Here is a 21,698-nt window from a genome sequence, read left to right as displayed (position 1 = left end):
GATCAAACGTGTCAAAAGTGGTTTGTGAACTCTAGTGCTGGAGATTTCTCACTGGACGATGCTCCACGGTCAGGTAGACCAGTTGAAGTTGATAGCGATCAAATCAAGACATTAATTGAGAACAATCAACGTTATATCACAAGGGAGATAGCCAACGTACTCAAAATATCCAAGTCAATAGTTGGTGAAAATGAAAAAAGTGGCTTTTATTTTATGAAAAAAAAAAAAAACCACGTGGACTTTTTGGTCAACCCAATATTTACTTATGGTGTTCAAAATGATGGCTTGTTATATGGATACACTGAAATGGTTACCATAATCAAGCTAATTAAAAAAATCCAACACCTCAGAGTCACTTTTTTTCTTTTTGGTGAGAACACAAGATCTATTCGTTTAGCAAATTTCAAGTATACAATACAGCACAGGAGGCAGACACCGGGCCAAATCCAGCCCTCCACCTTGGTTTATCCCACCCAGCACCTTGTTTCTACCCAGCAGCAGCACCAAGCTCTCGCTTAACTGTTAAGGGTAGTTATGTTTATACAGTCCTAAAATTATATTTGGCCCTTTGAAGGCAACTGCTAGGCTGATGTGGCCCCCAGTGAAAACAAGTTTGATACCCGTGCAATACAGTGTTATTAACTATAATCACCACGGTGGATATTTGATCCCAAGAATTTACTCATCCTATAAATGAATGTTTATACCTTTTGACCATCCTTTCTCCAAACCCCTGTAAAATGTGTACTGTTCCACTACAAGATAGGAATAACTTGTTAATCATTCAAATTCAAATCTCAGAAATAGTCAATATGGGGGCAATGGCAGTAAATCTCCAAAATTAATGCTGTTTTATTCCTCTGATGAAATTAGGACAAATCATCTTATAAAATGATCTAAAAATTAATAAATGGTTCAGGCAGATATAAAAGCAGTCAGTAAATGACAGTCCTTATTCTCAATGAGCTTATCAGGAGGAAGTCTCTTCAGATGGAGATGCTAATTTATAAGTAAATAAGTAAGATAATATCAAGTCGTGAAAAGTGTTAATAAAACATTAAAACTATGTATAGTGAAAGAGGGATTCCCTTGGCTGAGAAGCTTTAACATCTAAACTTCAAAAGAAAAACGGGGAGGGGGGGGCGCCCTGGTGTAGCTCAGTGGATTGAGCTTGGGCTGCAAACCAAAGGGTCACCAGTTTGATTCCCAGTCAGGGCACATGCCTGGTTGTGGACCGGGTCCCCAGTACGGGGTACTCGAGAGGCAACCACACATTGATGTTTCTCTCGCTCTTTCTCCTTCTCTTCCCCTCTGTCTAAAAATGAATAAATAAAATCTTAAAAAAAAAAAGAAAGGCTACCAGTATATAGTCTCAAGGATGACTAGAATATACCTGAACTTAGAAAAAAGAAACAAAGACCAAAATGAATCAAGTTTTACTTGTATGTTACTGGTGTTATCAGAGGCCTTTACTTCAGCAGTGAGCCAAGAACAAGACTTTGTCATACTGTTTCTGCTACTCCCCTTGGGAAAGGAATATCGTGTTCCAGATTATGTCAGTTTCCTCCACTGGCTACTTACGCATCAGGGTAGTTTGGTGAAAATTTTGTGAAGGTCATCTGATCTGTTTTCCTCACACTAACTCCATGTTTATCTAGCAGCTTTTAAATTTTGGTTTCTTATTTCTTGCATGGATTTGCCTTTTAGAAGATAATGCAGTGTGACAAAAGGGGTAAAAGCTATTACAACTACGTGTCAGTTTCTATTGCAGAGTATCTTTTTATGATTAATGAAATAACTTTCCAGTTTATACCTTAGTCGTTTGAAAGTTCAGGTAGCATGAATTAAATCAGAGGCTGCTGAAACCCCAACCATAGACTGTGAGTGACCCTTTCTCCTGATACAGCCATTCCAATAGCCAGATGCTATCTCCACCTCTTTTAAGAATTAGAAAGTAGCTAGTGCTATGGTGGTAATCATTTTACAACATATAAGTGTATCAAATCAACACACTGTACACCTTAAACTTTTGGATACCTTAAACGTAGGCAGCGTTATATGTCATTATGTCTCAATAAAGCGGGGGGTGGAGAACTAAAAAGTTAAACAGGGACCAACTATATCCTTAGTTCCTCACCCCCTTTATAAAATGTCTAAATAATGAAAGAACTTTTATTATAAAGAAAAGCATATCCCCATCATATTTTAGAGGAAGACTAGCATCCATCTTTATAGTTATAACAGAGTTTGACTATCATAAGTTAATAAGTGGCCTTTAAAAATTTTGAAATGCTGACCAGTAGCTGTTTAAAGAAAAAAATCATTATCACTTCCATTAGTAGTATTCTTTGGTAAAGTATTCTTATGTCAATTCATCAGTTAGTGGGGGGCACATGCTACAGAATTCTCTGTCAGACAGACTTGGAAACTGTGCCATAAAACATGGGTGGGGTTTTTTGGGGGGAGGGGGGCCAAGAAATGCCAAAAATAACATCTGCCCTTAAATACTCAGGCCTGGCAAATAGCAAGGAGCTTTGAAAATTCACCTCTCCATAAAAACAGTGAAAAAGTTGGCCAAATGATCAAAATGTACTTTTTCAGAGTCAGAATGTAAGCAAAGGTTTGCAGCAATCCAGAAAACACACACTCAAGAACAGCAGCGGAGTCCCAGTACGAACAAGCTGTGCGGCACATTAACTTATCCTCGTGTCTCTCATCCCTTGCTCCCTAGCACAGTGGTAACCTTGAAAAGTTACAGCCCACATTCTTGGTACCAAAAGGAACAGAACAGAGCTGGAGCTTTGTCAAAGCCTTCTTCTGAAAGAAATGTAATTATTTGATCTCTCTGGTGGTTCCCTGGAAGACTCCATTCAAAGGCTTATCTTTACTTGACCTGACTAAAGCTTACCTAGTGCTAAAAGCCTCTCTGTGGAATCATTTGTCAAAAACATTTACTGGCAAATATTTTAATCACAGCTGCCAGAGGTGATAAATAACAGTTGGGGGAAAATAATAGACTAACCAAAAAGCTTAAGAGGAAAAGCTGAGGAACAAGATATACAGTATGGCTTTGAAAATCTCCAGTATATTCCTGGGAACCTCGAAGCCATGTATATGTGGAAGGCCATACACATGCTCAAAAAATTAAAAAAAAATAAAAAAAAAACCCACCTAAGGCCCTAAACTTTCCCTCTTGCTGATCTTCAGGCTCTGTATAAGAAGTAGACTAAGGCAGAGTCTTAACTGCTATGGAATGTGTATCTTGACATGTATACAGAGTCTCTTGCAAATACTGGGAGATTAATTGGCTACAGATATTTAAGGAAATCTGTCTCTTCATTAGCTGATGATGAAGCTGGATAGAGACTTCAGTGGCCACACATCATAAAGAATACAGACTTTACAGAATTAGTTTACTTAAGTCACTAAAGGAACAGGAACTAAAATTAGTAACCACAGCAAACCTTAGGGAGGGGGCTGAATTAATTTCCAGAGTTGCCACATCAAATGCTGTTTTCAACAAAAATACACTAGACATGCAAAGTAATAACAAAATACGGCCTATACCCAGGACAAAATTCAATAGAAACTAACTGGGGAGAAAGCCCAGATGTTGTACTTACTAGACAGACCTTAAAACAGTTATGTTAGCCCTGGCTGCTGTGGCTCAGTGGACTGAGTGTTGGCCTGTGAACCAAAAAGTCACTGGTTCAATTCCCAGTCAGGGCACATGCCTGGGTTGCAGGCTAGGTCCCCAGTAAGGGGCATGTGAGAGGCAACCACACATTGATGGTTCTCTCCCTCCCTTCCCTTCTGTCTAAAAATAAACAGCAATTTTAAACATGCTCAAAGAGTTAAAGGAAATCACTTCTAAAGAACTAAAGGAGAGTATGAGAACAATATCTTACCAAAATGAGGAATATCCATAAAGAGATGTAAGTTATAAAAAGGAACCAAATTGAAATCATTCTGAAGTTGAAAAGTACAGTAATAGGAAGGAAGAATTCACTAGAGGGAATCACCAGTAGATCTGAGAAGACAAGCTAAAAGAATAAACAAGGTTGAAGATAAATCAATCAAGAAACAGAAAGAAAAAAGAATGAAGAAAAATAAGCAGGTCCTCGGAGACATGTGGGACACCTTCAAGATTACCAACAATGTATAATGGAAATCCCAGAAAGAAAGAGGCAAGAAAGTGCTAGAAAGAGTATCTGAAGACAGAATGGCCCAACACTTCCCAAATTTGGTGAAAAATGTTAACCCGTCCTATAAAAATGTTAACATCCTAGAAAGTTAACAACTGCTAGCAGGGTCAACTCAAAGACGTCTACTCCTAGACACATCATGAAGCCTAGACACACCATAAAGAGGCTGAGCAGGTATAAGTGATCCTCAATAAGATTAACAGCTGATTTTTCATCAGATGCCACGGAGGTCAGAGGCAATAGGGTATTATATTGAAAGTGCTAAATAAAAAAGAATGTCAACCAGCAATTCTAACAAGGCTGTTCTTCAAAACTGAAGGAAAAAATGACAGAAGTGACGGATACACAAAAGCTGAGAGAATTTCTCAGAAGAAAATATGCCGTATGAGAAAAGAAGGAATCCTTCAAGCTGAAATGAAAGGCCTAGGGGGTCACTCAAGTTTACAGGAAGAAGTAAAAAGTCTACAGGAACCAGTAAAGGCAACTACATAGCTAAATATAAAAGACATCATATTTTTTTTGGTTTGTCAATCTTTTTTTTGGTTCTATCTTGTTTTAAAAATATTTATAAATCTATTTTTAACATCTGTGTTGGCAGGCACACACGGTGCAGAGATGTGATCTGTATGGCGATCGTGGCACACAGGAGGGGCAGCGGCCAGACCTGCCCAGGAACGATGTCCCTGTTCACTACTGAAACCAAGCTGGCACTGCTCCATACTAGATTCTTATAAATTAAGATGTCCATTGTAATTCCCAGGGTACCACTAAGAAAATTACCCTAACAATACGGTGAAATCAATGACAGGAAATTAAAATATCACACAAGACTATCTATTTAACACAAAAGGATGCAGTAATGGAAATGAGGAACAAAAATGGCATAATACATATAGAAAACAGCAAAATGGCAGATGTAAATCCTACCTTCTCAGTAATTACATTAATGTAAGTGGACTAAATTCTCCAATTAAACAGCAGAAATTGGAAAATGGATTGAAAAAATATATAATCCAACTACATTCTGTCTACAAGAGAGACACTTTAGATTCAAAGATGCAAATAACAGTGGGTTGACAGTAAGTGGGTAGAAAAAGATACACCATGCAAACAGTAACCAGAAGAAAGCTGGACAGCTGACTATAGTCAGTGAAAAAGTTATTGTTTTAAACCACTATATTTGGGGGTACCATGTCATGCATTAGTATGACAGCAGTGCATAACTGATCCAGCCATTTAGCCAGCAAGTGGCAGAGTCACACACATGTGCACACATATAGATATGACCATGTTATCTTATCCATACAGCTTGGTACATTAATGGGAAACTAAGAAATTTGTTTACCTCATTAATGACTTGCCTCTTCATGTTAAGCATCCTGAGTTCTTTAAGTGCTGGCTGAATCCCTGCAAGTGCATACGGTGATGGATCAGCACTGGCAGCTGAGTAGAGGCTGGTCTTGGTCTTTCCAGAGCTGTCAGCTGAATGAAAAGACCCCCTGGAGGACACTTGCTAATCAGAAAGGAATCAATACTGGAGTCTTTTATGGTAAAAATCATGGTCTTCAGAGGGTGAGGCTCTGTCAACATTAGTGGTATTTGCCCAGGCCAGGAATACAGTAATGGAGGCCTGAGCCTCTTTGTTGCACCTACCACTGCTGGAAGGTGCCCCTTTCTCCACTGTTCTCCAAGGAAAGGTAAATCTCTCATTCCTTTATTCACTCCAGATAAAATATCCACTATGTTACACACACCATTCTAGGCCTGAGAATGCAGCAGTAAATAAAACCAAGTCCCTTACCCCCACTGAGCTTGTGTTTCCGAGGGGACAAACTGTGTGTGTCAAGGAAGACCTAGGAGGGCACTTGAGCATGAGCACAGACGTGCGTCAAGTGAGGGAGGAAGACACATAGATCTTACAACAGTGACCCAGTGTGGAGAATGGCACTCAACGCTCCTGAGGCAGCCATGGGCTTGGTCCTTCAGAGGCATGGCTAAGAGCAGAGCCCGAGCAGAGTGACCACGGGAGGGGGAGAGAGGCATTGCCTGACTCAGGCAGAAGCTGGTGGGCAACAGGAAGGACTAGATCTGATTCTGTTTGTCACCATGAATCGTAACCCCTATACACCAGTACACAGCAATACCCATGAAATTTGTTGGCTGAGGAGGGAAGAAACTTACTCAATTTACATCGTTTAATGCAAACGGTATCCAGTTATGGCTACACATGTATCCTTTGTGGAACTATGATTCCTGGGCATACCTAGTATGTCAAAACCTCAAGATATGAAGCCCTAGAATCAGCATTTTTTGTCATGTATGGCTGGCCGTACAATATATGCAAGTAAAATGTGAGGATACACCAAACTACAATACATACCTCAGGCACTCTCAGTTCTGAGTACAAATGCCTTAGAGAACTTAACCTTTAAAAGTTTTAGTAACAGCCCTTTTAAGGACAGCTCTGTCTTTTGTAAAACTGCTACCAAAGATATCCAATTTGCCAGGAAGCCCTAATAAAAAGGATCAATTTGATACTGAATTACAAATCAGAGTGCATTTAATGTTTGTTAAATGAATAAGCTAGTTTCTTAAGAGCTTAGTGTCAGGCACATTGGTCACCCTACCATAGTGAGCTACCATATTTGTTGGAATAATAAGACGCACCCCCTCATTTGGGAAGAAAATGGGGGTGCATCTTAAGAGTCCGAATGGGGCTTACCTGGCTCGGTAGGGGGTCCAGGGCAACCTATGTTATTTATATTTTATCACCGTTTTTGCTTCAAAAAAATTTTTTCCTATTTTCCTCCTCTAAAACATCAGTGCATCTTATGGTCCAGTGCATCTTACAGTCTGAAAAATTCGGTGCTTCTATCACCACAGGATGCGTAACTCAGAGCATTTTCATTATTGCAGCAGCAGTGGGAAAGTTCTCATCTACATTAAGTACTCTTGATACAACTTGCCTAGGTTTCAAGCTTCTTAAAATCCTTTTTGGTTTAGACAGGTTAACAACAAATGAACAGATTGAATGGGATATCTCTAAGTTATTACCAGATATTGCATTATGCAGAATTATACCAACATTAAAAAAAGTTATACTAGAAAACCAACTTAGAAGACAATTTAAAGAGAAAAAAATTTATTGCAATATAAAATGCACTTATAAAATGTCCACAGAAGACGTAATTCTTCAATGCTATATAAATTTATTGGGAATACTTTATTCACCTTCTATTGTTATGATGATGCCACCTAAAATATACTGTAAACGATGAGTTATACTCTCTAACAAATGCATCACTGATTTTCAACAATCATTCGTTTAATAATAATTAAGACCATATAATCACATCTATGCTCTGGAATGTCCATTTATTTTCATGTAGTGTGGTAGAATTTAAAGTATAATTGCACATGAATGGTACAGACAAACATTCACTACTAAATTACTTTATGCCTTCATGACAGGTCAGCAATCTTTCTGACTAAAACCACCAGCTTCAGGATTCTCAATGCAGGAATTTGCATGTATGTTGTATCTACGTGTGCACCCATGGAACAACTTAAAGTGTATCTTTAGTAAACAAGTGCAACATTACTGCTGATTATTTTGCATGTTTAAACATCATAGTCTGATTATTTGTAAACAAACAAAACCCCACACAAATACTCTTAATTCTAGGAAAAAAATCTGTCAAACTGTAAGTAGTTCAAATATGCTTCACTTGAACACACACCGAATTTCTAAAAGGTGCATACATAACCTTAGATAATAAGGTGTGAGTGTTTCATATTTTATACTATGAAATGTGCATTTCTGATATTGTTTTATGCAGCATAAAGTTTAAGTTTAGATCAAAAAATTATAGATCCTGGATCGCCACAGTTCATTTAGAAAACACCTCCAAGGCATGGCTCTCGCAGCAGGTTTAACAGATTAAACATGATGAAGTGTTCTAGCTCCCTCTATTCAAGTATCAAAGAAAATGAGGCTCAAAATCTTTGTAGATTGCAGCTGAAAATGCAAAGCTTTAGAAAACAGTTAAAGGTGTTTTGAAATAACAAATTGAAACAAGATTCTTAAGCGTTTATCTGTCTTGGGCTGATACATACTGGAACTTTAAAACAATTTGATTAAACATGAATATTTGCTCCAAGGTGATAAAGCACATTTGCCTATAAATATGTTTTGAAGAGATATCGACCTGGATGTTTAAAACTTTTTCAGTATTATTATTACTTGCTTTTGAATTATATTAATTTAATATTCAACTGAGCATAAATACTTGGCCTCATACTACTTAACAATAAAATGACTTACTTTAGAAATAGAAATTTTTTTAAGCACTAGAAAGAGAAACCACTAAAGCTGTATAAACGTGTCTTTCAATGAAATGAGAAATCCTGCAGTATAGAAAGTATCTTGTACCCTTAAGGTTTCAGAGTGAACTGATCTTCTTAAATTTTAATGCCATTTAAAAAACCAAAGAGTCAAAGAGAAGACTGCTGCAATAAAGCACTGTTTCTAAAAGTTGCAGGTGTGATCCCATTCTGAGAGCAGTGCTCCTCCAAGTAAGCAACTTTCCACTTAGGCACACTGATTTTCAGCTTAGAAAGTCTAAGCTGATTCTTAATATATTCCCTAAGTAGTATGAATAGTTTAAGGTCTTTCTCCCTCAAAGAAAAAAATTTGATGTCTCACTAAAGAGTAATAAGAAGTATATCTTACTTTCAAACATTAGACTTTCTGGAATTGGCCCATCTGTAAAAACCTTCGCAAGAATTATGTGAAAGTGTGTAATCATCACTCTATGAAAACAGTGTGACAAAATTAAACATCACTGTGTTGAAACCTTTCCTAGCTTTAACTCAAAAACAGAAATCATCAGACTTCCATAACATTAATTTTAAAAACACACAGAAGTGAAAAGTGCTATTTTTCAAAAAGTACAATTTTTTTCCTTACTACATATCAACATGGAATGATTTCAGTTCTCCTGTACTAAAAGCTGGACTTTTAAAAAACTAGTATTGTAGTACTTAATATAATGATATTAATCAGTAGTGGCTTCAGTTTCAGCTGGACCCCTTATTAGTCTTCGAATTCCCCTTTTTCCGGCAGGACCTTTTGGTTTTGCAAAACTTTGCTTATGTGCATGCTGCTTGGGGTGTACTTCTTCATAAAGGAAGTCTGGAGTCAACTCATCCCCATTGTCTATCTCTATCTGGAAGAGATGAAATTAATAAAGAGTACTGCAAAATGAGAAAGAACAACATGCAAAACCTGTAAGAGCCAGCTGTCAAGTGTGAATGCTCACAAATAAATATGTAACACCCATTCCAGCAAGAGAGAATCAAAGACCACGTGTAAATAGTTTCACTTTCATCTTTTTGGTGGGAGGTAAAGGAAGCATTGCTTGAATATACAATCAGCTATAACTTTTCTTCTTCAATTTAACTAGTGTTTAAAAGCTGATGCCACCACTACATTCTCAAGTAGTTCTGCCTTGATACACTGTATTCAAGAAATATTATTACTTATGGTTCCTTATCACCTGGTTACTTACAATCACTCTAGGACAGGGTCAGCAAACTGTGTCCTGCAAGCCAATCTAACCCAAGAGCGTGTTTTATAATTTCCAATGGTTGTAAAAACAGAATAAAACAAGGAAGAATGTGTGACAAAGACCGTATGTGGCATGAAAGGACCTGAAATATTTACTACCTGGTTCTCTTGTAGAAAAAGTTAGCCAATACTTACTATATAAAGTGCTTCTTCAGAACTTAAAAAGCACGAAAGGTTCAGTACCTAAAACATCCGTAGTTTGTAAGGACTTGTGTTTTCAGAGTAGAAGGTCTTAAGAATAAACCACTCTTCACCCATGCCTCACCTATATTTAAGAAACTAAATTTAAAAAAATTGGTAGCTTAGCTCCCAAAATTCAAATGTTGAAGCCCATTCCCTCTTTTCCCAGCAAATGGATTCTCAACCATCCCATGATTCAATTATAGGTGGAGACTGTAATTCCTTATTAATAACAAGTCTTGAGCCATTCACAAGAGTAGCTCTAGCAGCACTGTCCAACAGAATTTTCTACAATATGGACATATTTTCTAAATTGTGCACTGTCCAATATAGTAGCCACATGTCACTAATGAGGACCTGAAATGTGGCTGTTGTGATTAAGAAACTGAATGTTAAATTTTATTTAATTTTAATTTATATTTAAATTTAAATAGTCACATGCAGTTTGTGGCTACATATTAGAGAGTATAGACCTCTAGGGAGACTTGGGGTCATGACAGGAGTGGAGAAGATCCCAAAGATTTATGATGAGAACAAGAAAAAATATTCATAAATCACAAAGATCATGAACTACAGGGAAAAGACAATAAAAATCTAGCAAAAACTGGATGTTTTATATTAAAACATTTTTAACTAAGTAGGCAAGCATTAGATAAATACACTGATAGATGTATTATTTAAAATAAATTAGATGGATAAATAGGTAGGTAATTACCTTTCTAATGACATCCATTTGTAGTTGTCTTTCTACGATGTCTAGCAGAGGGCTCTTGCAGCTGGAATACAGCATCCGCTCTCTTATACTGCATGTGTACCCAGGCATTGAATAAATAAAAACTGTAAGGTAAAAAATAACAATAAATACAATTAGCAGCATATCAATTAAGGCAAATACTAAGCCTTCTGAGCAAGCAATAAGCGACATGTTAAAACCCAATGTGTCATATACCTATGGACTCCAAATAGTCTCCTTCATGGGAATGTTTATATAGAAAGAAATGGTAACGTGCTGCATCCTTGGGAATCCTCTTTGGCAAATCTTTTAGTTCTGTATTTGTTGTGTTGGCCAAAATAATAATTTCATTTTTTATATCTATTTCCTGTCAATAAGAAATAAAATATGTGCATTAAAACAGATGGACATATTTAAAATTTATAATAAAATACTAAGAGAGAAGGGGAAACTTACACAGGTTTGACTTTTTCCCATGAACACATTTATACATTCCTTTTGTAGTTTAAGAATACAAATAAAAATATCCAAGAAGCAAATAAAAAATTTTCAAATCTACTAAAAACAGACCACCTATAAGCCATAAGCTACCAAAAACAGCAGTCATTTCATAATCATTATATCTCTTTCTTACCAATTGCACATAGTTGAGCTGTCTGTTGTTCAATTTTTCCAAAGCCTGAAAAGCTTCTCGAGAAATAGGAAAGGCTACTCCTTGCAGTGTTTGATGCTTAGTGTCCACACCCACGTCAGTTTGTACCTAAGTACGACATATTTAATGCACTGATGAATTTTTAGCATTTGGCAGTGCATATGGCAAAGACAACAGAACCCAGCTTCTATAAAGTGGTCATTCCACCCTTGCCCATTTCAATGTAACTAAAATTAACACTGAAAACACTACAAACTTAAAAAACAAATTTTTCCCATTTGTTAATGTTCTGCTAGCACTCATCAACATGCACAATGCATGACACATCTTTATGAAAATGCTGGGAGTGAACTGAGTGTTAATGGTGCATCTGGGGCTTTGTTTATGTTGGGCACAACGGCAATGAGCTCCATAGGCTCTCTGAATGTCTTCAGATTACACCTTAATTATTAAATTTTACTTGGTAAAATTTATAAATAGTGATATATATAATCACATATAGAACTTTGTTCTACTAGACATAAAATGAAACACAAATACCATGCACTGAACTGAAAAGAGTACAGACAGTAAACAAAGACACAACACAGCTCAACAAACTGCAGAAGTTCCAGACTCAGAGCTTTCATTACTAAGAACGTGGGTGTACATGTACTGGAAGAAGAGTACTTCAAGAAAGCTTTCAATGCATATGTTTAAGACTTTTATACTCAATAAATAACGACTAATATAGGGTCTCATTTGCAGTATTGCAACAAAAAGTCAAATAGAAATTTTAGTTTAAAAAAAAAAAAAGAATGGAGATTCTACAGCATAAATGGTACTGGATAATGAAAACATCATAGAACATATGCAAGTGCATACCCCAATACGATCCTCTGGGTTCTGATTGCAAGGAACAAAACAAACTATCAAACTTATTAAAAAAAATCACATAAAAACCCCTACTCAAATTACTTGAGTTAAAATAATATAAAAATAGATCCTTGCTATCAGGTTAATCTTTAATAATATTTAATCACTTTCCAGACTAATTCCTGTTAGTCTGTTCCTCGGACTAGTAAATGGTGGTTTATGCTACTTGTTCTTTTCTATAAATTCCAGTGGAAATAGAGTAGTTTTTATAGCTTGTAACTAGAATGGATGCAGTAAACACATTAAAAATGAGAAGCTATAATATAGATGGAATTTATTAACTTGAATATGTTAAACAAATACATTCATATTTAAACACCATCCAAGTAATGTTCACAGAAGCTAATATATAGATAGAGCTTCTAGAATTCTTCAACATCTCATTGCATTTATATTTCATTTTCTTTAGTCATCACTATTATCTGAAATACCATAAAACAAACCTGCTTCAGGCAACCTCATTAGATACAATATTCTTGGCACTAAATGGGTAACACACTTTTTCCATTATTTAGTATTCAAAGTACAAAGTTAAAAACAGTTGTACTTCTAACAGGAAGATTTACTATTCTGTCACATATAACAACTGAAAAAAGCTATGTATGAAATTGATGGGAAGTTCCTGAAAACGCATTCAGCATACTCTTGTCTCTAAATATAAATAGAATAAACATAACCTACCAAACCTATTTATTGTCTAGTTATCTCTATATCTATTAAATAAAAATATATTTCAAACACTTAAAATCTCTCAATGGTTTCAAAACAGTAATTTACCTCATTTATTTTAATCTGTCGTAATTCTTCCTCAGCTGCAGTCAATGGGGCCGGAGAAGACTGTGACAGCAAATACTTTTTATATCCATGTAGTGACACATCTTCCTGTAAGCAAAGAAATGTGCCACTATTATTCTCTAGAAGTCAAACCTCAGTGAGGTTATTTAGGACAAACAAAATTATTAACTTAACAGAAAATAAATACTATCAATAATTTTATTATTTATTTTTTTAATCCTCTCTTCTATAGGTTTCAAAAATTTTAAGGGGAGAATCTATTCATCCTTTCCAAAGTTTTATAATTACTACGTCTTTTTATGAGTGTGGTGGTGGTGGTGGTGATGGCCAGTCATGTGACACACCCAATCATACTTAAGTCTACAGGACAATTATCATTAACCTTCTGGGGAAGCCTGTCCTATAGTTATTTAATAATCAACATATTCAGATTCTGCATTCTTATTATACTGACATAATCTCTCTGTAATTATTCATAGAAAATAATAATAGTTCTTATTTCAAAGAAAAAAATATTCCAAAGAGGTTCTCTTTTCATCAAGCTTTTGTGAAATTTTGTGAATTCTGGAAAACTGAGGACAGAACTGAGAAACCAGGCTAACTAATGGTGAATAAACAAAGTATTCCCATCTGACCTTGTACTTTATATACAGGTTATATTACTTTCTGAATCAGAATAAAAGACCTAGACAAAGCAAAAAACAAGACTGTTCAAAACTATATTTCAATTTCCCTAATTTGTGTGTATATGTATAAATACATGTATTTACACATAAATTTTATAACAAAGTAAAACTGTAATAATTTAACTGAATATATTAATCAATTAATTACCCCAATTAACCACTAAATCAATTTACCTACCTCAGTATTCTAATTTAAATAAAATAGTTACTGTTTCCACAACATGGGTATAAATGCCCACAGTATCTAAAAATTACTTTATCAATTAGTCTCTTATTTTCTGAGCCTATTTCCCCATCATTAAAGCAAAGTGGTCAAACTAAATGAGGGGTTGAACCACAGCATCTCTGAAGTAAATTCTAGTTTTTGAAGTCTAACAAAGGAGATTTCAACATATTTTGTAAAGAACAAGTACAATGTTTCAGTTAACTTATGTATCATATGAAATGTAACAATATTTTCTCTTCTATTATAAATTCATCAATCTAAACTCATACCAATTACCCATTACCTAGGAGTTTTTCCACCGTGCGTAACTACAGAAGTGTAAGTATTGTACCTTTACTGTTCCAAATACTTCGTCTTTAATGTGGCCACCTCCAAACTCCTTTTTCAGAGTTGCTCTTGTTGCTGCATACAACATTTTTTGACGAACCTATTAGGTTGTGAAAGTTTTCTTAGAGGTTTATAGATAAAAAGTTGTAACAAAAGAAAGCATTGTCTGAACACATTAAAATCTTCAAATACATTTAAAATAAACTGTGATAAAGCTGAAATCTACTGACGATAATACGCTAAAGTGTGTGTCCACAAATAACATCCTGACACTAGTATCTAAACTATCAATGCCTGTTCAGGTAGATTTCAATTTATAATACAGTTTTCAAAAAGTGGGCAAAAAATCTAAATTTTAAAAAATACTCATTTTCAAAGTATAAAATGAGCTCAAGAATAAAAAACTACTTAAAACACTATTAAAATGAGAAAGAAAACAATGAAATGAAGTAACTTTGCTACTGACATTTTACTAAAAGTAAATCTAGACTAGATATTACTAATTAAGAATCAAATTTCATGGCCTATCAATGGCATATATGGCATATACCATTATGAGAAGGGCACATAAATAAAAAGAACTACTATATATACATAATTATTAAAGGCTCTAATAGCATGTATGGAAAACTAAAGATGACTGTTAACCAACAGAAATCATTTCATAATCCTACACAGTCAAATCTAGTATTTCTTTCAGATAGGATATATGAAATTAAAAAAGAGAATATGGTTTTTGAGAATAATATATAGATAACTTTAAAAATTATAGTTTTTCTACAAGAAACAAGAGAATTACTCTTAAAAATACTGGCATTATCCATATATTAATTTTGTCTTCTGTTCTATTTAGTCAATATATATAATCAATTATAACTTTACAAAAAAAATTGTTGTGTATCACCGGAATGGCAGCTATTAATAATATTTAATAAAGGACTTCTGGTCAAGATGGAAGCATAGGTACACATGCTTTACTTCCTTGCGCAACTACAAGAAGGAATTACAACTAAATATGTCAGAAAATTCAATTGTATGAAGTCCAACAACCAAGGATTTAAAGAAGCCACATTCATCCAGACGGTAGGAGAGGTGGGGACAGGGTGGAGAGGCGAAGAGATGCAGTGTGGCCCGGTGTGGCCCGGTGCGGCGCGGAAAGGCAGCAGCAGCCGTGGAATGGGCATGGGCTGTCCCCACATTCACGTGTGGTGGATAAAACTGGGAGGGACACCCTGGGAGCAAGGGATACCTAGGGAGCAAACACCTGCAACCTGAGTCCAGACCACATAGCCAGGGTTCGAGTGCCAGGAAGATAAATCCCCGTAACTTCTGCTATAAAAACCAGTAGGGATTGGGGCTGCAGAAGAAATTGCTGAATTTTCAGAAAACTTTACCTAAGCGGCCCACACAGTCTTACAACATACACAAACCCACCCACTTTGGGATTCAACACCAGGGCAACAGCTGGAAGGGCATCAGTCACATACAGGGAGCGGGTAAAGTGAGTTAGAAACAGCATGAATGCTGGGCAAATCCCCAGAAGTCAGGCAGCAGCACTGTTCCCTGTCACAACCCTCCCCCAACACAGAGTCACAAAGCAGTGAAGCAGGTTGCTCCACCCTGGTGATTACCTACAGCTCCACCCCACACAATTTACAGGTGCCTTTTACAAGGAGTCAAAGCAGCTCTACCTACCACAGAAACAAACACAGGGACAAAGAAATATGAGACAAAGAAGTATGGCCCAAATGAAAGAACAGAACAAAACCCCAGAAAAAGAATCAAATGAAACGGAGATAACCAACCTATCAGATGCAGAGTTCAAAACCCTGGTGATCAGGATACTCACAGGATGATGTACACTGAGTATAGCAACAAAATAAAGGAAGAAGTGAAAGTTACAATAAATGAAATACAGAAAAATCTACAAGGAACCAACAATGAATGGATGGAAGCCAGGATGCAAATCAACGATTTGGACCAGAAGGAATAAATAAACATTCAACCAGAACAGAGTGAAGAAACAAAATTCAAAAAAATGAGGATAGTATAAGACGACTCTGGGACATCTCTAAACACACCAATATCCAAATCACAGGGATGGGCAGAAGGAGAAGAGGAAAGGCAAGAAATTGAAAACTTATTTGAAGAACTAATTAAAACTTCCCAAATTTGGCCAAGGAAATAGACAGACATATAAGTCCAGGAAGCACAGAGAGTCCCAAACAAATTGGACCCAAAGAGGACCACACCAAGACACGTCATAATTAAAATGCCAAAGGTAAAAGATAAAGAGAGAACCTTAAAAGCAGCAAGAGAAAAGCAAAGAATTATCTGCAAAGGAGTTCCCAATAAGACTATCAGCTGATTTCTGAAAACAAACTTTGCAGGCCAGAAGGGACTGGCAAGAAGTATTCAAAGTGATGAAAACCAAGGACCTAAAACCAAGATTACTCTATCCAGCTAAGCTATCTTTTAGAATGGAGAGGCCCATAAAGTGCTTCCCAAACAAGGTAAAGCTAAAGGAGCTCATTGTCACCAAGCCATTATTACATTAAATGTTAAAGGGATTTATTTAAAAAGATCAAAACTATGAACATTAAAAAGGCAACACATTGACAACTATCAAAAACTGAATAAAAACAAAAAACAAACAACAACAAAAAAAGAAACTAAGCAAACAACAAGAACAGGAACAAAATCATAGGTATGGAGATCATTTGGAGGATTATCCATCGGGAAGGGGAGAGGGGAGGTTGAGGGAAAGGGTGCAGGGATTAAGAAGCATAATTGGTAGACGGGAATATTAAGAATATTATAGAAAATGGAAAAGCCAAAGAACTTATATGCATGACCCATGGACATGAACTAAGGAGGGAGAGACTGCTGCAAGGAAGTGGGGTACTGGGCGGAGACAGGCAAAATGGGGAAAAAGTGGGACAACTGTAATAACATAATGCATAAAATATACTAAAAACAAAGAGCATATTTAATATAATGTTCAATCAGTTCTCAGAATTATTACTTAGACCAAAGCTTCATACTCTAAAGGTCCATAGTTCTTTATGAATGCCGCAGATTTTAAGATTTTAAATCAATAATTCTATCCATTTCAAGGGCAAAACTTCTAAATGTAAGCACGTCACCCCTAATTTCATATTACCAATCTAAGGGTTTTCTCCATGATCATTCCTTTCTATGAGAAATGACTGTTGCTTCTTAACTTTCTGTTAGCCTAGGAATATTTCAGAAACAAAACATTCTAGCATTTAATGTTAAGCAAGTTCCAAAAAAACTACTTACATGAGAATGATCTGGAGACCATGCAATGAATATCCATTCATATCCCTGGGCATTCTGAGAATCCAACCTGAATAATATGTAGCAGGGCTGTTTGTCCTCCAACAGGGGCAAAACAAAGGAATCGTAATCCTTATCCCAGGAATCTGAAGGCGGACTGCATGATCCAATCACAAGTTTCTCTATAAAGAACAATTTTTAAAAGATATGTAAATGGTGTGAAATAACAAATGACATAGTAAGGAAGAATAGAAACATAAATTTATAGTTATTTCCTAATTACTATTATTCACATCAAAAATTTGAAAGGAAAATGCTTGCTATACTAAAAATAATTATGATATAAAGTAGTACTAAAAATATACAAAAACTTTATGATCAGCATGGTTAAAGTAATATTATATATTAAAAAACACAAGGAACTGATAAAAATGATCATAAACAGATGAGCAGGATGGTTGAAGAATGGATGATATGCTATAAGTTGCCAACAAACTATATTTAAATAAGTGTACCTCTCAGAGGATAACTTCTGAAATAACACTGAATTGCACAGTAAGAAATATTAAATAAAATGAGGTTTAGCTTATTTGGCCATAATGCTAATAATTAAAAATTCGTCCAGGAGCATCAGCTGGTATAGCCACTTTAATGCACTATTTGGCAGAATCGAGGAAGAGTATGAATGTACTCTGCAGAGAGAATCTCTTGCACATCTATGCAAAGGTGTTCCCTGAGGCACTATACAATAGCAGAAACTGAAAGTAGACTCAATATCATCAATAAGAGAATGGACATGTAATATGTGACATAGTCACATAATAAAATTCTATTCATATTAATAGCAGTTATTAAGATGAGATGGAAGTATGTTATATTTATTCATTCTTTGGAATTTCCTTATTTAAAATTTTTTCTCAAAACAAACAAAAAAGTAAAACAAGAACATAGTGACCTTGTAAATAGTGTAATTTTCCTTTACCATTTCACATAAACAGTGAGTTAGGAAGCAATGGCATTTAACATTTTAGCGCAGTATTTCTAAAACATGTTGCTTTACAATATATGTTTATTCCTATCCAGTGTGGCAATATATGTAGAAAAACTGCATATTTTCAAACTATTTTTTAATAGTTTGAAAAACTATTTTGGCAATTTCTGGTATTTTTAATATATAAGTTGAAAACAGCAAATTTACTTTCAGTTTATGAGAGAACAAGTTATTTTTCTAAAGCAAAATATTTCAAGGTATTTAAGAAATTAGGCCAATGGAATATTTTACATTAATCTGTAATTAAGTAGCTATAAATTGTTCAAATTCAATTGTAGAAGAATTAAGAGTCTTCCACCCAACCAATTTTCCCATTTAAAGATTTTGAAGCAATCAATTTATAATTTGTTACATTCTCAGAACTTTTTCCCAAAAGAAAGGGAAATCATTTCTACAGCATAGAGTGCAATCAAGTGAAGAAAACAGGAGAGTTTGAAATCCTTTGTTTCTACTTCAAAACTAACTTTACTGAACAACATCAATAACTTTTTTCAGATAATCACCTGTTTACTGATTTCCATTCCAGAGATGGAAGCACTGACATTAGAAACGGATTGCCATGCAGAAACTGAGACAAAAAGTACAAAGAGGACATCATCACACCAAAAAACAACATCTTTCTCTTTCCCTGATAGTCAAGTTCAGAATTCAGAAGTTAAGCAGGGGGCCGTGCAACATGCCCAAAATGTAGAGGATTCATGTTATTCAAAGGCAAGCTTTGAACTTGCTTCACATTAATAGCTCAAGTCACTGACAACGACTTAGAAGTTTAAAAATTTAACACCCAATAATCCAAGAACAAGCAATAAATAAAAATGTTTAACTAACCATTTTCAATAGATATTTTCAGAAGTCTGTATTTTCCATTTCTTGCTCTGGCAAAGACATCTTTAACATCTTCACTTGCTATGGAAAAAAAATAAACACAAACCTATTTTTTATACTTATATGTTAAAACTCTCTAATGCTACTTAAGTGAGGAAAAATAAATTACAATACAAAGCAAAATATATTCAGTATGTAGCATCCTCTTCTTAAAAGAGGTAAAACATAGTGGACAGTGTATACAGCTAAGAAATATAAATATATTTTTAAAGTATTAATATTAATTCTAATTTGTTTTAGTTAGATAAATCCATACAGAAATAACACTGGGAGTGAATATATTAAAAGTTACTCAAGCCCATTAATGAATAAATTACAATTTTGTAAAACACCTTTATTAGTTCTTTGAAAAATGTTGAAAACCTGTTTTCCTATTCTAGTCCAATGTCAAGCTTATGATAAACCAAAACACTTTCATCAATTCACTTTGTGTATTTTCATATTAAAAATAACATTAAATATCAGATATCCTATCCTGATTTTTAAAAAAGTCAATAAAACGCATTCAGCGTTTCAGAACCACTTCTGGTTACACTTCTGGTTAACCACTTCTGGTTACATTTTCGTAACTTCTATTTCTCAAAAGGCTGGAATAAGCTCATTGAGTAAATATATATTTAACAGCCTAAACCTTGTGCTCTTATTAAAGCTTCAGAAAGTCTCGTTCTTGGGTTGCAAGCTTGACACCAAGAATCACTATTTCAGTAGTGCTTGCAGTAAGGTTCAAGTGTGAAAAGTTACATATTGAAATATAAAAACTAACTCGGGCAAAAACAATGCTTTTAGATTTGAGACTATTTTGATTACATTTGTGTGCGGGGGCAGGTGTGAGGTACTGTCAACGACCCTTAAAAACACAATGAAGTCAATGTTCATCTAGGGAAAAGATTCGTTGTCTATTAACAGGAAGAGCTTGTGTTAATATTAGAACTCATTAAGCGATCTCGAGTAACCCCGGGATATATTATTTGATCGTGATGAGGTGAGCGCTTCCAGACTGCCCATTTTCAAACGAGGGATGGAGGTGAGATATAATTGCACATTCAACTGCCTGCACGGATAATTAAAGGCAACCACACAGATCAGACTTTCCAGTTCCCTGGGGAAGTACCTAAGGAAAAAAAAAAGACTAAAACATCCCATTTCAGAATACATTTCACGTTCCTGTTTGGGGAGAAAATGCAGAAGAGTTTGGGACCTCTTAGTGGAAGTGAAAAACATTCCAGCTTCTTTCTTTTTATAGTCAAAATCCTTTGCACCTTAAAAAGAAAAATTATCTTGTCTCTCGACAGCAAAGAAGCCACAGTCGCCTCCACCTTCCCAGGTCTTCCCTACCTGATGAAAAGGGGGAAAAGTTGGGCTATTTCTCGGGGGCAGTGGAAGGCACGCCCCCTTCACCCCGGCCGCCACGGAAACCAATTTCCTTCGCTACAGCGAATTTCAGGTCCGTTTGCGACGTGGCGGCTGCCGGGCCCAGGCTGGGAGGGACAGAGGCCGGGGAGCTCCCGGGATACCAGAGTGTGGGGAGGCGCAGAGGCCCGGCTCACCCCGTGAGACCGACTCCCCGCGCTCCCGGCCAGACTCCTGCCTTGCCCGGCCCGCAACCCGCCCGGTTCGCCCGCGGTCTCCCGGGAGTCCCTTCCCCGCGGGACGCACCGGGCACCGTTACCTTGGATGCCGGTCTGATGGGACATGGCGGCGGCTGTGGGCTCCCGGGTCCGACGCTGACTACAGCGAGCGGCCCCGGCCGGTGACTCCAGGAAGCGGTGGTTCCTCCGCCGGCCCAGCGCGTCATCAGTCTGCGACCGGCGGCTGCCCCGCCCCCCCGCGAGGCCGACGGCGTCGTCGCGCGCCCGAGCTAACAGTGCCACGGGCTTAGGGTTCGGGTGGGCGGGCTGCAGTTCCGTGGCCCCGGGCCCCAACATTCCGCTCTGTGCCCAGAATCCCTGCCCTCGGCACTTGTCGCCGCTTCTCTCACTCCACCTCGGTGAAACACCACTGAGCCAACTAGATCCTTCCAGCGACCCTGCCGACACAGCCATTCACTGGTTCAGCGAAAGGATGCTCAAAAACGGAATGAAAATTTTACTGAACTTACATTTTCAGCTTAAATT

General features: G+C 36.5%; 1 protein-coding gene across 1 annotated transcript; it reads right to left on the bottom strand.

Moving 5' to 3' along the window:
• Window positions 1-7,330: 7,330 nt before the first annotated feature.
• Window positions 7,331-21,382, bottom strand: TWF1 (twinfilin actin binding protein 1). Its single transcript, XM_045829945.1, has 9 exons — window positions 21,254-21,382; window positions 19,528-19,605; window positions 17,652-17,830; window positions 14,353-14,448; window positions 13,092-13,196; window positions 11,382-11,507; window positions 10,964-11,114; window positions 10,730-10,851; window positions 7,331-9,433 (listed from the first exon to the last, which is right to left on the bottom strand). Exons 1-9 carry the CDS (start codon window positions 21,276-21,278, stop codon window positions 9,263-9,265), a joined length of 1,053 nt encoding a protein of 350 aa, XP_045685901.1. The 5' UTR covers window positions 21,279-21,382; the 3' UTR covers window positions 7,331-9,262.
• Between the last annotated feature and the right edge of the window lie 316 nt (window positions 21,383-21,698).

The sequence above is a fragment of the Phyllostomus hastatus genome, unplaced genomic scaffold, assembly GCF_019186645.2.
Source record: "Phyllostomus hastatus isolate PE091 unplaced genomic scaffold, TTU_PhHast_1.1 phas_scaffold_93, whole genome shotgun sequence".
Taxonomy (NCBI): Eukaryota; Metazoa; Chordata; class Mammalia; order Chiroptera; family Phyllostomidae; genus Phyllostomus; species Phyllostomus hastatus.
The sequence above is the reverse complement of the archived record's forward strand: the minus strand, read 5'-3'. Positions and strand labels throughout refer to the sequence as shown.